The sequence below is a fragment of the Paramormyrops kingsleyae genome, chromosome 8 (genome assembly GCF_048594095.1).
Source record: "Paramormyrops kingsleyae isolate MSU_618 chromosome 8, PKINGS_0.4, whole genome shotgun sequence".
Classification (NCBI taxonomy): Eukaryota; Metazoa; Chordata; class Actinopteri; order Osteoglossiformes; family Mormyridae; genus Paramormyrops; species Paramormyrops kingsleyae.
Window position 1 is genome coordinate 29,004,705 of NC_132804.1, and position 14,816 is coordinate 29,019,520.

The 14,816-nt window shown below is 40.5% G+C and overlaps 2 protein-coding genes across 4 annotated transcripts in view; one reads left to right on the forward strand and one right to left on the reverse strand.

Annotated features, from left to right (window-relative positions):
* Positions 1–2,174, forward strand: part of LOC111856189 (SRSF protein kinase 1-like) — a 31,037-nt gene extending 28,863 nt beyond the window's left edge. For all 3 annotated transcript variants that reach the window (XM_023835937.2, XM_023835936.2, XM_023835938.2), the window contains 2 exons: positions 586–678; positions 978–2,174. In XM_023835937.2, the coding sequence (XP_023691705.2) occupies positions 586–678; positions 978–1,162 (278 nt within the window). In that variant the 3' untranslated portion in view covers positions 1,163–2,174. The remainder of the gene's footprint in view (positions 1–585; positions 679–977) is intronic.
* Positions 2,175–2,655: 481 nt separating this feature from the next.
* On the reverse strand, positions 2,656–13,465 carry LOC111856191 (LHFPL tetraspan subfamily member 5 protein-like). Its single transcript, XM_023835939.2, has 3 exons — positions 12,607–13,465; positions 5,168–5,404; positions 2,656–3,670 (listed from the first exon to the last, which is right to left on the reverse strand). The coding sequence occupies exons 1-3, from the start codon at positions 13,016–13,018 to the stop codon at positions 3,660–3,662; spliced, it is 660 nt and encodes a 219-aa protein (XP_023691707.1). The 5' UTR covers positions 13,019–13,465; the 3' UTR covers positions 2,656–3,659.
* Between the last annotated feature and the right edge of the window lie 1,351 nt (positions 13,466–14,816).

The window sequence follows — 14,816 nt, forward strand, 5'->3', positions numbered from 1 at the left end:
TCTAGGACGTCACCTTCACACCCAAGAGAGTTCCTTGTACTGTTTGTACTGTTCACAAAGCCTCCCTCCGTCTGCTCAGACCTGCTGTTGACTCCTAGTGGCAGCCTTGCATAGACGCTCATTACAAATGGGGGAGTTTTGGAGAATCACCATAAATTTAGTGCATTTCTGTAAAACTGAATGCTGAAGAGTTTTTTTTTTTTTTTTGCATTTGAGGAGCTATTTTGAGATTACATCATCTTATTATTCCACACTGATGATTCATCAACAATCCATTCTTATCATTTTGTAAAACTTTTGCTAGGTTTTAGGTGCTTGAAACCTCTCATTCTTTTTGTAAAACTTTGCCACCTGTAGCCTGGATGCTGCAGAAATCATTATGTGATCATGAAGTCATCATCTCCATGGTTTTCTTCTTTCTTTTTTTTTGTCTGCAATATCATTTGGTCCTCAGATGCTGCCACCTGCTGGTGGGAGTCTTGAAAGGACAACTCTTACCCAGTTTACTGTTTACCACCATAGAAACCATAGGCACTGCACTGCCTGTGTTTAATCAGTTTGTCTTCTTTACTCCGTCGTTCGCAGACCACATCGCACTGATCATTGAGTTACTGGGGAAAATTCCTCGCAAGCTAATTTTGGCTGGCAGATATTCCAAAGATATCTTCACAAAGAAAGGTAAAATCATTATGCATTGTCCTCTTCTCTCATGCACACATACACAACAACAAAAAAACACACAATATTAGCAGTACTTTATCAATATTCAAATTGTATAGTTTTTTCCAGTAAATCCAGAATATCACAGGAATTACAGTTGCTAACTGACATGCAGCCCGATGGCTATTTGTTTTCTCAGTGTTACTGAAGGACGGGTGAATCTTGCCGTATTGCCCCAGGTGATGCAGGTCCCCTGTGAGCAAACGCCTCTGCACACCTCATGTCGCTTCTGCTAATGACTTCTCTTTCTGCAAAAGGGGACCTGAGGCACATCACCAAACTGAAACCCTGGGGCCTCCTCGACGTCTTGGTGGACAAGTACGAGTGGCAGCACCAGGAGGCCCAGGCCTTTGTCGACTTTCTACTGCCCATGCTGGACCTGGTGCCCGAGAAGAGGGCCACTGCCGCGGAATGCCTCCGCCACTCCTGGATCGCCACCTAGTGGTCAAATCCGGAAACTACATACTAATGTGCGCAGTAGACTGGGCAGCACTGCACCCACTGAGGCCAGTTTTGGCATGTTGTGTAAGGGGTGCCAGCATGGCGTAAGGACACAGTCTAGTTTGGTCGACTCACAATTTTTGTTTTTTTCTCTTTAAATCCCCCTCCTCCAACACTAAATATTACATTAACTGACTTCATCCTAAGTCTCTCATTGACAGTTTACTGCATTTTATCAACACCTCACTGGTTTGTCAAGGCAAGAAGAACCTGATTTATTTGAAGATGTTATTTAAACTATTGGTATATACAGTATTGGGGTGGTCGCTCCACTTTTAAAGGTAACGGACTCGTGTCACGGCTTGGTGACCCCCGGCTATGGGACGCCCAGCCCCGTCCTGGGCACCGCTGTCACTCACTGTGTCACCGGCTCTCCCATCAGCCTTCTTTGCTGCCTTCCGCTTACGACCTCTAAGCTTGAACTTTTATCCTAAGTGAAGATTCCTGCCGTGTTCTCGCAGGCACGTCAGCTGCCGACACGTGCCGAGGGCTCTGTGTGAGCTCGGTGTGAGCTGGTATACACACGTACCAAAGAGCTGGCCGTCTCTGTATTACTGTGCGGGTTATAAGTAATACTGACGTTATCTGAGGTCCAGCTGAATACCAGCTGAAGTTGGGTTGTTAAGTTAATGAAGGAATTCCAGTATGCCTTGGCATGTGTCTGGTTTTAGATGAATTTCTCGTGTTCTTAGCTTGACTGACTTTTATTCGCTCCACGCTGTTTGCTGTGCTGGAGGCCCGGGCGGTTCCTCGTGGGGAACGTTCTCCTCGCCACCTCCTAGGGGAGCCTCTTCTCTCAGACTTGGGTTGTGCCCTTTCAGCTTTTTATTCTCCTCCTCGGTTCTCGCTTATTGTTTACCTTGGTGCATTTTGGATTGTTCACTGTTTCAGAATTTATAGAGGATATACTTTTCTGTCGATACTAAAGAACATTAAAGATTTGAAGAATGAAATCTGTCTGGTGTCTCTGCCTCTTTCTTATTTTTCAGGGTCGAATGCTGTCTGGTTCTGTCTGCTCTTAAGCTTCCGCAAGTTTCCAGAGTTTGCTCATATCCATAGAAAAACAGCCTCGCTTATGCAATGGAATTTACTGCTAGGCCCAAGGCCGTCTGCTTATGTCTAGCTGGGTCATTATTCATCGATCCTGCTTTTGGGGGCTTTTCTGCTTCTGCTGTGTTTTTATTACTTTTATTATCATTATTTTATTACTTTGGCTTATCCAAAGGGATTTTCTGTTTTTCCCAGTTTTGTCCCTTGACACATAACTGTGGCAATCTGGGATTTCCTAGGCGTTCAGCGGCACAGCCGTTTCAGGAACTTGATTCTGCAGACTTTGTCCATCTTGAATGCCGCCCTACCTGTCACTCAAATACAGCTAGTCACTGTCCCTTAGCAAGCTTAAGTTTATCAAATTTCTTCATGCATCACCAGGACTCAAAACAGGATTTTTTTTATCTCCAATCAAGTATTCTACCAGTGAAAACAGGCATTTTATTGGTGCTATTGTAGTACAGGTGTCTCTGGAAACTAAAATTTACCCACAGCTTCCCTGGGGTATTCTTAGTGTTGTTAGGGAGAGTTGTTAGTCTAAGAGTTTCTTTTGCTGGCTGCAGGGAGAAATGACACTGCCTGTTACATGCAGCACATTAGTCTTTGTGGGAAGAGAACACATGTTAATTCTTACAGTGTAGGAGTCACTCAATGGGCTTATTCTCTATATTTAAATTGCCAGCTATGCTATGAATTCTGTACTAACCCACACAACAATCCAAATGCACATATTTAGCTTAATTTATATTTGTGTTGTGCCTTCCTTTGCTGTTAGTATTTCACGTTTCAACTTCAGACTACTGTTGCAGTCCATCATCGATGTGTGTGTCCCATCTCATGTCAGTCTACTCCATATTGGCATCTGATGGCAAGATCAGTGTCATCACTGATGTGGCCATGTGCCATATTTCCAGAAGAAAGACCATTTGTCATTACAGGTTTCTGCAGAAATGGCAAAACAAGTCTGTATGTGCATCTTTTGTGGAATCCATATCTGAAGTGTGTTTTCCTTCCGCTGAGGCGTCTTCCTTCAGCCGCAAAGGTCATGACTATCCATCTAAGCGATTTACCTGGTCTGATAACGCAAGTAATTTTTACAAGGGTTGGTAAGTGAATGTATGTCGAGCCGCAAGTCCCTGCACATAAGAAGCTTATCCTGAAAGGCAGAAGAATTAGGGCTGGCTGATTGGGAAATCAAGATGGCCAGGGGTAATGGGTATAAAAGTCCCCGCTGAGCCCTCCGTCACCAGTGCGGTGAAGGCTGTGCACGTTCATCCACTGATATCCCACATCCTTGTGAAGTGCAGAAGGATCTCTGTAGCATGTAGAAGTCATGCAGTGGTAGGTTGGACATCCCCAGCGCTGCAAATGGCTCCTGAGATGATCTCTCAGGCCTCACCTGAAGCGACATGGCAGAGCTCTCAAGATGATGCACTCTAAACATTGGATGCTGCCGGACTTCAGACCAAATGGCCTTTCAGTTATCAAAGCATTGTCTTTTCACCAAATAATTAGTGTTTACATGAAGCCCATCTTTTATTCCATTTTGATGGAATGATTCCGTTAAAGATGCCAATTCCCTTTTCTCTGTGTTTTTTGTGCACTGTTAGGCAGCTTAGTTGAGTAATTTTTGTGTTTATGACTCTAGCTCAAGAAAGACCCTACAGATGTATAATTTAGGAGAAGGGTATGGAACCTGTTCCATGGAGGGCTGGTGTTGGTGCAGGTTTTTGGGAAGACCTCTCAATCAATAATTAAACAGTGGTTCTCAACCCCTGTCTTGGGGACCCTCTCATTGGCTGATTGAGAGGCCATCCCAAAAACCTGCGCCCGCATCGGACCTCCACGGAACATGGTTCCCCACCCTTGATTAAGGATGACCTTGAAATTTACTCTGCAAAGTTCAACACCACCAAAGTCACACATTTGCAAAGGGCCCCTGAGGTTTGGGCCTTGTTGGTTTTGGGCCCCTTTGTTAGCCATCACTACATTGAATATTAAATTAACGTGTTCCTTATTTAGGAGGTGCTGAACCAGCATGTTCTGCTAACCAGCTAGCTAGCTACTATCTTCTGACGGTACTTGCAAGTTATTTAGTTTTTGAGATATCAAGCAGGGAGTGAGTCCCAGAAACAACAAACTGTCCCTGCTCAGCTCCCTTCATTATCGTCTACTCGTTCTTCAACTTGTAGAATCTCTCTTTTACAGTTTGGTAATTTTTTCTATTAGACAAGTTGATTAAATTTGCCCGGCAGTTAGATTGATGCAGGACTTCCACATTGATTGATTAATAATCAATGTTACTATTGTTACAATGTACTAATAATAAACCTCTGAGAAGTCAGGCAGCCCTCGACTCTTCTGCAGTTATCACAGGTTTTAGATCATGAAGAAATGTGAAGAATATAGCATCTTGCCAGTAAACAGTCTTGCTGCGAAGCTTTGCTTGTATACTGATTTGCTCCGCAAACTTGTTCCTCTTTATTTTGCACTTTATTTTTAGGATAAACACTTGGTCGCATTTACTGATTCTTTCTAAAACAGTGAACAGCATAAGGTATATGAACATTTGTCCGTCAGTCCGACCATCCATCCAGCTTTCAGTCACTTACCCATCTGTATTCTGAAAAGGCTTTCTTATAAGCAATGGTGAGAGTCTTAATAATAGATATGCAAATGTCTATTTATTGTTGGGGGTGAATGAAGCCAAATTAAATGTTGTCTCCCCTGGCTCGTACACCCCTATCTATACTAATTTCCTAATAGTGAAATTAAAACTGACCAGTTGTGATGCTGTGATTACTTTGGTCATTGACGATGGTCTGGAACTCTCTACTAATCGTTGACTTCTACCCAAGTGTGACCCATGTTCATATCTCCAATTGGGAGGTCTCACCTTTGTCCTCCACTTGGAAGTCTTCAGGCAACAGCTTGTCCTGCCGGTTTCCCAGCACGAAGGCCAGGAAGGAGAGGGTGAGGGAATCCAGGATGCTGATGATGGCCAGGATGTAGGCCCAGCGCACCGTGCAGTTCCCTATCGTGTACTTGTCTGTCCGATTTCCACACATGCGTTTCACCTCCGAGGAGTCCCAGCCGTCGGGGTAAATCATGCAGCCCAGGACCATACAGACAGCTGGGGACAAGAGCTGGCAAATGTCAGCTAAACTTCTGGAATATTCCTGGCAATACACATGTCTACATCATTAAGGAAACAGCTACAAGCAGGGTTAACATGTTTTACTGTCACGTGTTCCAAGTAAAGTGAACAACATGTCTGCTAACCCACATACTCAACTAAAGACACGTGGAGAACAGATAACAATAACTAGACAGTAGGCAGCACAGACTGAGATAAGTTGGCAAGTGACTGAAGCAGCTGTAGATTATGTAACAGTGACAGTATCACTATTAAAGCACGATCAGTGCCTGTTGAGTCGTTTTATCACTGTTGGGTAAAAACTGTCCTTGAATCTTGACGTCTGGTACTAAACTGCTCGCCAAAGGGGCAGTGAGAGAAAAGTTCCCATGCAGGAGCATCAAACCACCCAATCTCTGCCTCTTAATGAAGCTGTAGAGATGTCATTTTCTTGACCCCAAAGACATAGCTAGTTTCTATAACAGCTTGTACCATTGAACTGCTTTGCTATGTGGTATCTTCATGCTTCCTGGATTTTGAATCTGAATGTGGAGAAATGTGCACATTTTTTCCAGTTTGTGTCTCACACTTTGAAGTGGTTCAGGAGAGCCAACAAGTGGTAAATTACCCTGTGATGCACCAGACCTGTCCATGATGTACTCTGCCTCCCAAGGATTCACTGCTTGTTGTTGACCTGATATAAGGTCACATGCTCACACTGTGGATTGTGGGTGTTACCCTCAGCACCTGGTGAAAACCCAGGGGAGGAATGGGAGACTGCAGACTCAGAAAGAGCCGGAACACCGTTTTTTTTTTTTTATCTTCACTGAGTTATACACTGATGTCTAAACTCTAGAGAGTGCATGTACTTTGACAGGAAACAGGAGTGCATTGCGAAAGCTGGAGAGCCACTTTTATTGGTTACATCATTTTCAATGTGCACAAGGATAATGATAGTGATTTTTCTTTTGTTAACTAGAAATCTCACCATCTTTTACCTCTAAGATGGTTCTGTTATTGTGCTTTTATAAAATTACATATTTTGTGTTGTCAAATCCCATATCTTCAAGCAGGAAGTCTAAGCAGCCACTTCATCTATACAGCAGCTCGAGGTTATTCATCTGACATGCCGAACATATCCAGTTCTAAACAGGCTGTAAATTTTGGAAGACAGTGGTGTGCGTTTCCATGGTGACTCCCCACAGGCCGCTTTGATGTTAGATCCTTCTATAAAAACCAGCCGTCGTTTCCCCAGCATTGCATCCTGCCATTAATATACACAATGCCTCGGCTCCTTGTTCACTTTGCGCTCACGTTTGCAGTGTTCTGGCTCACGGTGGCCAGGAACACGGTTTTGGTACCCAACTTTGTAACTTGTTTACCACCCCTTGTTCCTTTCCTGTATAAAATATGATCTGTGTCGCATTGTGTTTATTGCTATACAGGCAGATCTCGCCTTACATAAATCCAGATTATGCAAAACAAACTATATATATATAGAGAACAAGATATATAGAGTTTACGCAAAAAGGCAACTTCACCTGTGAGTAAATTTACACTCTATCTTTAAATTTATTTAATATTTGTTGTTTAGTGTGTAATACTACTATATTTTTTACGTGCTTTTTTGTTATACGGTATGTTGAATGGTATGGGAATCTGACTTACATACGGGTTTCTAGAGCGGAGTAGAAAGTAGCATTGGTTGAGAACTGCCTATGTAAAGACAACGATGCAAATAAAACCACAACAAGAGACACAGCCAAGTAAATAACTGCACTATTACTATTAAATCTAGGTTCACGTAGTAGTAGACAAGTAATACTTCAGGGATTAATGGTAAGCGTAGTGCTGATATTCGTTAAATCTCAGTCTAAGTCGGTGGAGGACAGAGTCTCCTCAGCTGCATTAAAGCAGGTCACAGTCAGTCCCTGAGTTAATCTTAAATCCTTCTCCCTCTACTCAAAAACAGCCTGGAACAGGTTGCCCAGTGCCTGCGTGGCCCTAAGACCCAACTCCAATCTATCATGATCCCCAACTGCTATCCCTCTTATCCACCCTCACATCCCCCAGTTTTACCCCCTGGAATGAGAAAGTTTGTTCTACTTCATCCCTCAGACTCGGTGGCACATGGATTTGCTCACAAAATGATTTTTTTTACACTGTCCATGCCAGAACTTTAATATGATTGCATGTCTTTGACAAATCGTCATGCTCCATGACCATGCATCCAGTGCAGCAGTGCTGAACCTTGAGCCCAGCTCATGTCTTACAAGGTATTTCCTGGACTGGATCCACTGGGCATTGGCCCACTGGGCAATTTAGACACACCAATGCCATCAATTCACCAAAACCACATGCCTGTGAATTGCAGCAGGAAATAATCCCTGTATATGTACATATGTGTGTATATATATGTATATGTGTGTGTGTGTATATATATGTATGTATGTATATTTATTATATATATATATTTATTTATTTATTTCAGCAGCTGTTATCCATATACCTAGCATTGTGTATATGTTTCTTTTTTTCTTACATTTTTACTTATATATTTTTACAGTTTTAGAAATTGTTTTCTATTGTTTTTATTATCTGTATTGTTATTTTTTTGCTGATCCTATGGATCCTGTCCTTTTTTTGTACTGTCTTTTTTCATTATTGCTGCTGTTTTCTCAAAGAATTTCCCCATTGTGGGATTAATAAAGTCTAATCTAATCTAATCTAATCTAATCTAATCTAATCTAATCTAATCTAATCTAATCTAATCTAAGGAAAGCAGAGTGCCTGGAGAAAATTCTAGCAAAATCAGGAAGAACATTCAAACTCCATGCATATCACAAAGCCTACCTATTTCCAGAAAACTGCATGAGGCCACAATACTTCCCCTTAAAAAAATGTGTAGTTTAATTTTCACTGGTATACTTGGCATGTCCCCTATCTTGTATTTTCTGGGATAAACTGGAGGCTCACTGCAACCCTGTACTGAGTAAGTGGTTAAGAAAGATGGATAGATGATTGATAAATGCATGTTTCTTGCATAATGTAGGTCATATTGTCACTGTTCTCAAAATTTTGAGTAATTTAACATGGATTTTTCTTGCTGTGGATTTACTTTAACTCTCCAAATTGATTGCCTCCAACAATAATAGATGTTTAAAACATTCTTAAAAGTGAAAACAAGATGCAGTAGCATCTAGCAGTCCACCCACGGCATGGAGAAAAGGGGAACACCGTTCTGCAGGTGAATAACGGCACGAGGTCTCAGCAGGCTAAAACTCTGCTGGTTTAAGGTCGGGAGTTGCTAGGTGACTGCCTTTGGAGCTACTCAATCCCCTTGATCAGGTTTCAGAGAACTTTCTCCAGAAGGGTGTCTGTGGCCAGTCTGCAGCTGCCACCGTCGTTATTGAAATGTGCACACCCTGAACTGGGAAGGCACCTCCTGTCAAGTCAGGAAAGTGATGAGAGAGATAAGCCAGAGATAGATTTCAAGCGAAGGCAAGACGTTTATTTACAAGAGATAAGTCACTGACAAGCAAGTGTAGATATGCAGGCATGAAACTCGAGTCACGGTTTTTCATACTAATTAACTGCGAACTTTGGAAGGCTTGTGTTAGTCAAGCATCACCAGCAGGTATTGTGACATTTTCCTGTGAGGTGAACATATATGAATTCCAGTGATGAGAATTTTCAGAGAAGACAGCACTGGAACAAGATGCTAATGATGCAAGAATTGTTAGAACTTTTTTCCCTGAAAAGTTCTAAATGCGTTTTGGGCTGCCAGTTCAGAAGTTGTATGAGCCTCTAGCACTGGGTGTGACTTATGAGGTTGAGAAGCCACTCGTTCCAGGTGCAGAGCATAGAATGCTCACAGATTAGTCTTGGGACATGCTTAATGTAGTAAAAGTATTGCAAATGCATTGGTTTTATAACAAAAATCATTACTTCATTCATTTGTTTGCAAAAAAAAATATATCCCATTAGAAATAACTGGAAGATTTAAAGTATAGTAAAACATTCATTTCAAGTACTAATAAATTGAAACCCAGATTGCAGTTCCTATAGAGTTGTTCTGACTTTAAAAAGTTAATTGGCAAGCATCATTGGGTCCATTTTAATTAGTAACACCGTTGGAATAACATAAAGCACCAAACATTTGTGTTTAGTCTCCCTTTGGGAGTCAATGACTGCAATTGCAATTAACAAATGGCAATAACTGAAGTGAAAGTCACTTAATAAAAAGATGATGTCTGTGTGAAAGACTTTTTTTTGATAACAAGTGAATCTGCAACATTACAGTTAAGCAAAGTGTCCCAAGACTTTCTGTGAGCATAGTATGTGCAGACTTTGAAAGTAATATATTCTGTAATATTAAAGCACTTGGAATTAAACAGATCCTTTAATTTAAGGTTTCGTTTAAGGTTTCACTAATACTATTGTATCATATTGGAATAATTTACGATGAGGAAAACAAACGATGCTGCAAAGAAATAGGTAAGGTTGGATTATTGTTTGCATTGCCATGGTGACTGATCACAACTCCAGGACCTATAGGTAACAGAGAGTCAATGAAACCAAACTGCCCCCCATTATCTTAAATAGCTTGATAAGGTCATTTATACGGACTGGAGCTTTGTCCTATTGTCAGTGTGCAGAGTCTGTGACTGTTTATAGGAACACTGATATGGCTTATGGAAATTCAAAGTACAGTTCACCTACCATAAGCTTTGCAAATGTTTTATTATAGCATGACTGTAGGTCTGTAGTCATTGGAAGGGATATAAGTTTTTATTCCATAGTTAGGTAGAAGAACATCTGTGGATTATCGGTAAAAAAAAAATGAAAATCTAGTAAAGGAAGAAATGTAGTTTGGTTTATGCGTGTCTGTAATAAGGTGAAGGAACAGCTTCAGGACAAATATCATATTTGCATGTTGTTTGATTGCCCCCCCCCCCCAAGTCGTGACTGAGCTCAGCCAGTACAGCTTTCACTTGCGCTTTATAGGTGTTTATGAATGCTGCTTTTGCTAAGTCTTTTACTTCATTGTAACTAGTGCATGCTTTATAATCAAATATATTCCGTATGGTTTAGAAATACTTAACTTTGTAGGAATTACTACAATTACTCAACAGAGGAGTGTGTGTAACAAATGTCAGTATGGAATCCAGGGAATATCCTAAAGGAAAAGCACCGCTTCAGAATTATCTGGGTCTATGATTATGGCTTAGCTTTGGTGGCGTATATTGCACATTACCGTATGATCCGTATCGTTTGTAAAATAAAATGTACGGTGTTTCACACCCTCAACATGTGATGATTCCAAGGTGAACAGAGAGATTTCGGCATCTTTCCTCTGAAGGTGTATTAGCACTCAGAGATTTTTTCAGTCTTACATCTGAAGCTCTCTGCAGCTCAAAGTTTCCTGAGTTGCACTGCTTAAGGAGCTCCAACTGATTGGTATATACGCCCTGCTGATAATACGACTGCCATCAACGTTTTTCAACAAGAAACCAAACCAGCTTTGATTTTTCAGTTCTGTTTTTGACCGCCTTAACACATCAATAGAGTATAACTACGTGATCATAGACACAGCTGCATCTTTTGTAGCAGTATTAAAACAGCAAAATGATCAATTAATCATGTGGACGAGGGTTGTGTTGAAAGTTGTCACTATTCATATAACAATTCATATGAAATAATAATGTAAAAATTATTTGCTGCACGTTCGCAACTTATTTACGTGCTACCCTGATTCTGCCTCTTAACGTTCCTATAATTAATCTATAAACATAATTATTTTCGTTCTGGAAATTGAAAATACATGGCAATATATATATATTGAAGTCTGTAATTTAGTTGCATGAAACATACGTTTAGCTCACGCGTTTATCCAATGCAACTTAAAGTAAACGGAAGGGTCACATTTACATGTGTTGTCTGGGATTTGAGCCCAGAACCAGTCTGTTGTTAATGTAATGCTCGACTTGTTTCGTTACAGTTGCAGTTTGCTTTAAATGCATTTGGAGTATATAATTATTTTTGTAATATTCATTTAAAAAAAAAATCTAAATTTTTATTGTACTTATGGGATTACTATTATTTGTATAATAAATACACTTCCATTATATATAATTGCTTTGAAATACGTGTTATAGCAGTTTTTTGTTGTTTTGCACATAAGAGGACTCGGGGCCATAGGTACAGCGCATTCGCAAACCAATGTCGTTGTATAAAGCTGATGGGATGATTTATGCAAAGAGCTTGATTGTCATTAGGCCTATATAATTCTAGCGAACTTTTCGCCGGTGCAGTCTGTGAATATTTATGAACTGGTTGTCATGGTGAAAAGAAAATGTTTTCTTGCAAGCCAAGAGTATCAGTGTGATTAAAAGAGAAGGTGCTACACGTTGAACTCGGTACCTCTTGCTTATTGTCAACCTTTATAAATTCCTTGGCCTCTTGTAACGTCTGACCGGATACATATGTTTTAATGCAGAGAAATCGACAAACACGATTGTATGTCGAAGTATAAAATGCAGGATGTAAAATGTGAAATTGATCATCATGTGTATATTTCACATAAAAAAGAGCCACGTGCTGAGTGCGTTTTATTAATTTAATATAATTTCAGTCATTAGTATCAGTGGAATTGGCTACATGTGACTTCAAAATGTAAATAACTGCATTTTAAACTAAGCGCCTTAACGTCGCTTGTTGCTTTCTGAGATTTCAAGTTGGTGCCAGGGTGTTTTATGTTAGTTATCTTCTGAAATAAGATAATTACATTTAAGCCTCCCTACGTATAGGCCTACTGAAACAACAAAACAGCTGTTCGATTAATCTGTTTCTTCTCATTCCAATAGTTGAAATTTAATAGTTTGTTCATTTAAACAACTTTTTTTATTTATGTTTATGGTCGAATCTATTTTTTAAAGGTTAAATTGAAAAAAAAAAACATTTATATTGAACAACTTCAACTATTTTGTGCGATCGATTAGTTCAAATATTTTAAGCTGATTCAACATTTCCAGCATTTTATTTGTTTTCACTGCATTTTAGTACACACCTTAAATGATCATAGCTTCAGGCTAACACAGGTTTTGCTACATTGGAGCCTGTTTTAGAAACTCAGTCTTTAAAGAAGCTGTCCACGGTGCACGCGCTCCCGTGGTATTTCCTAGCGGAAAGTTACTTACATGAGGCGAGCTGCATCCAAGCGCAGATCTTGTAGACGCTACCGGCGTTGCAGAAGAAGAAGAGGCTGAAGCACACCATGCTGCCCACCACTAACAGCACGGAGATGCCCACGAAGAACATGGCGGTCTTGAAGGCCCCCGAGGGGATGGAGCCGAAGTCCAGGGCGCTGCCCTTGCAAGTCAGCTCGGAGGTCAGCGCGTTGCCGATGCAATAGTGGAAGAGGCCGAAGTATCCCGCCTGGGGGGTATTCACGCTGTCCCCGATCCAGTACGGCTGAATGAACACTACCACCGTTATGATGGCGAAGCAGATGGTGAAGATCGCCCACAGCACACCAATGGCTCTGGCGTTCCTCACGTAATTGGTGTGGTATATTTTGGCCGCCTCTTGGGCTGGTAGCATTTCCCCCATCTTGAGGAGAGATCGCACTATACCAACAGCGAGATGCCACACAGTCCTAGTCCCAGTGTAATGCCGGGATCACGGAGTGAGGAGCTCCACACCACCTGAAGCTCACCGATCCCACACTGTTAGCAGATATTGCACCTCAGAGTAATGTTAGATGCTCGATTCCACCTGTGTTAGGCTATGTATATAACCCCATTCATAGCTCTTGTACTTACAGTTGTGTCTTCTGTATGTTTACTTAGAGACGTGGTTAAGTCCTGCTCCACACTTCACATTTTCATTTATCATTAACGAGGAGTCGCTGCTATTAGTTTTGTCCGTGGCCTGTCCAGTGTTCCCTGTTCAATGCCTTGGCGTTGCCCCCACCTCAGTCGCCAGCTTAGTCTCCGATCGCCTGGTATCAGATATCTAGCCATAAATTCAGGACCACGGAGAGCGATTCTCCATCAGTGATCACGCCCCCCGCCCCCAACCCGACTCGTGCGCTTTATTGGGGCGATAAGGGAGCAGGAAGGATAGTGTGCACTTGCTATTATACCGTGCATGGTAAGGCTCGTAAGTGAAGACGAGTTCGCTGTAACAGAAAACTCAGTGAATAGGTAGCAAACCATATGCTTAAAACTGTGCCACACTTGAGTCAATTACATGAGCCTTTACTGGTTACAATTAAGATATTAAAACTGTTAAAAAGAAAATGGAACAAAATTAGTGTCGACATGAGGTCAGGAAACAATTATTTTATATATTGACATCACTGCATACATTTCTATTATCTTTTTATATATTATTTAAACAATTTAAAATAACAGTAAGAAGTAAGAGTAGGCTAGGTTTAATATACAAGTGTAAAGTGTGCATGAAAATCCAACTTCCAAACGCAAATTTGTGTTCCGCAACATTTTCTGCCAGGGTGGATTTTATTACTACGCACGCGCTTCTCCAGCACAAGAATAAATTTGTAGAATAAGTCTTCAGATACGAAAAACTTATAGCTAAGAATTTCAGGAGTAATGCAAGCTGTGATACTTTAAACCAGATGGGTTCAGGTTTCCGTAGGATAACTCACACTAATAAGATCCTTAAACAAAAATCATATGCTAAAATGTAAATATTGTGGAACCGTTTCATGTCCACGTTTCTGGTTTCTGTAGCAATTCAACTCATTGGAATGTGCATAACATTCATTACGTCCAGTGGTGGAATAATACCCTCGTTTGTTACTCGGTCTGACTATAATGTAATCCTGAAACAATTCAAAGATTTCCAGGAATTCTGTGTTGTTTTGTTCCATTTTCAGATGCATTTTCTCAACATAAATGTTTTTTTATTGTTACATAAATTATATTTTCATTTCAGTTAGTTAACAAATATTGTTTAGATCCACTGATGTATAAAAATTAAAATAATGTATATATTACTATTTCTTGCAATTTCAACAGCGACGTCTAGCGGTTCATTGTGACCTTTTATACTGCAAACCTATTACTGAAAGGTACACATAATTTAATAAATTTTGTGTTTATATTATTTTAGTGGCAAGTTAGGGGTGTTTATGAACTTCATATAATTACTTAAGCATTTGGATTTTGTACATTTATTTAATTATATGTTAATTCCTCGCTATATACTATGTATACCGATCCTATACAGAGAAAGTCTATTTTTGTAATACTCGGCTTCTCTGATGACTGAAGCTGTTACACAGCTTTGAAAATTGATACAAATTACCGTTGTTGCAGACAAGAGAACAATACAGTCATCCCTAGGGATTAGGTAGTTCAATAATTATATAAATCAATAA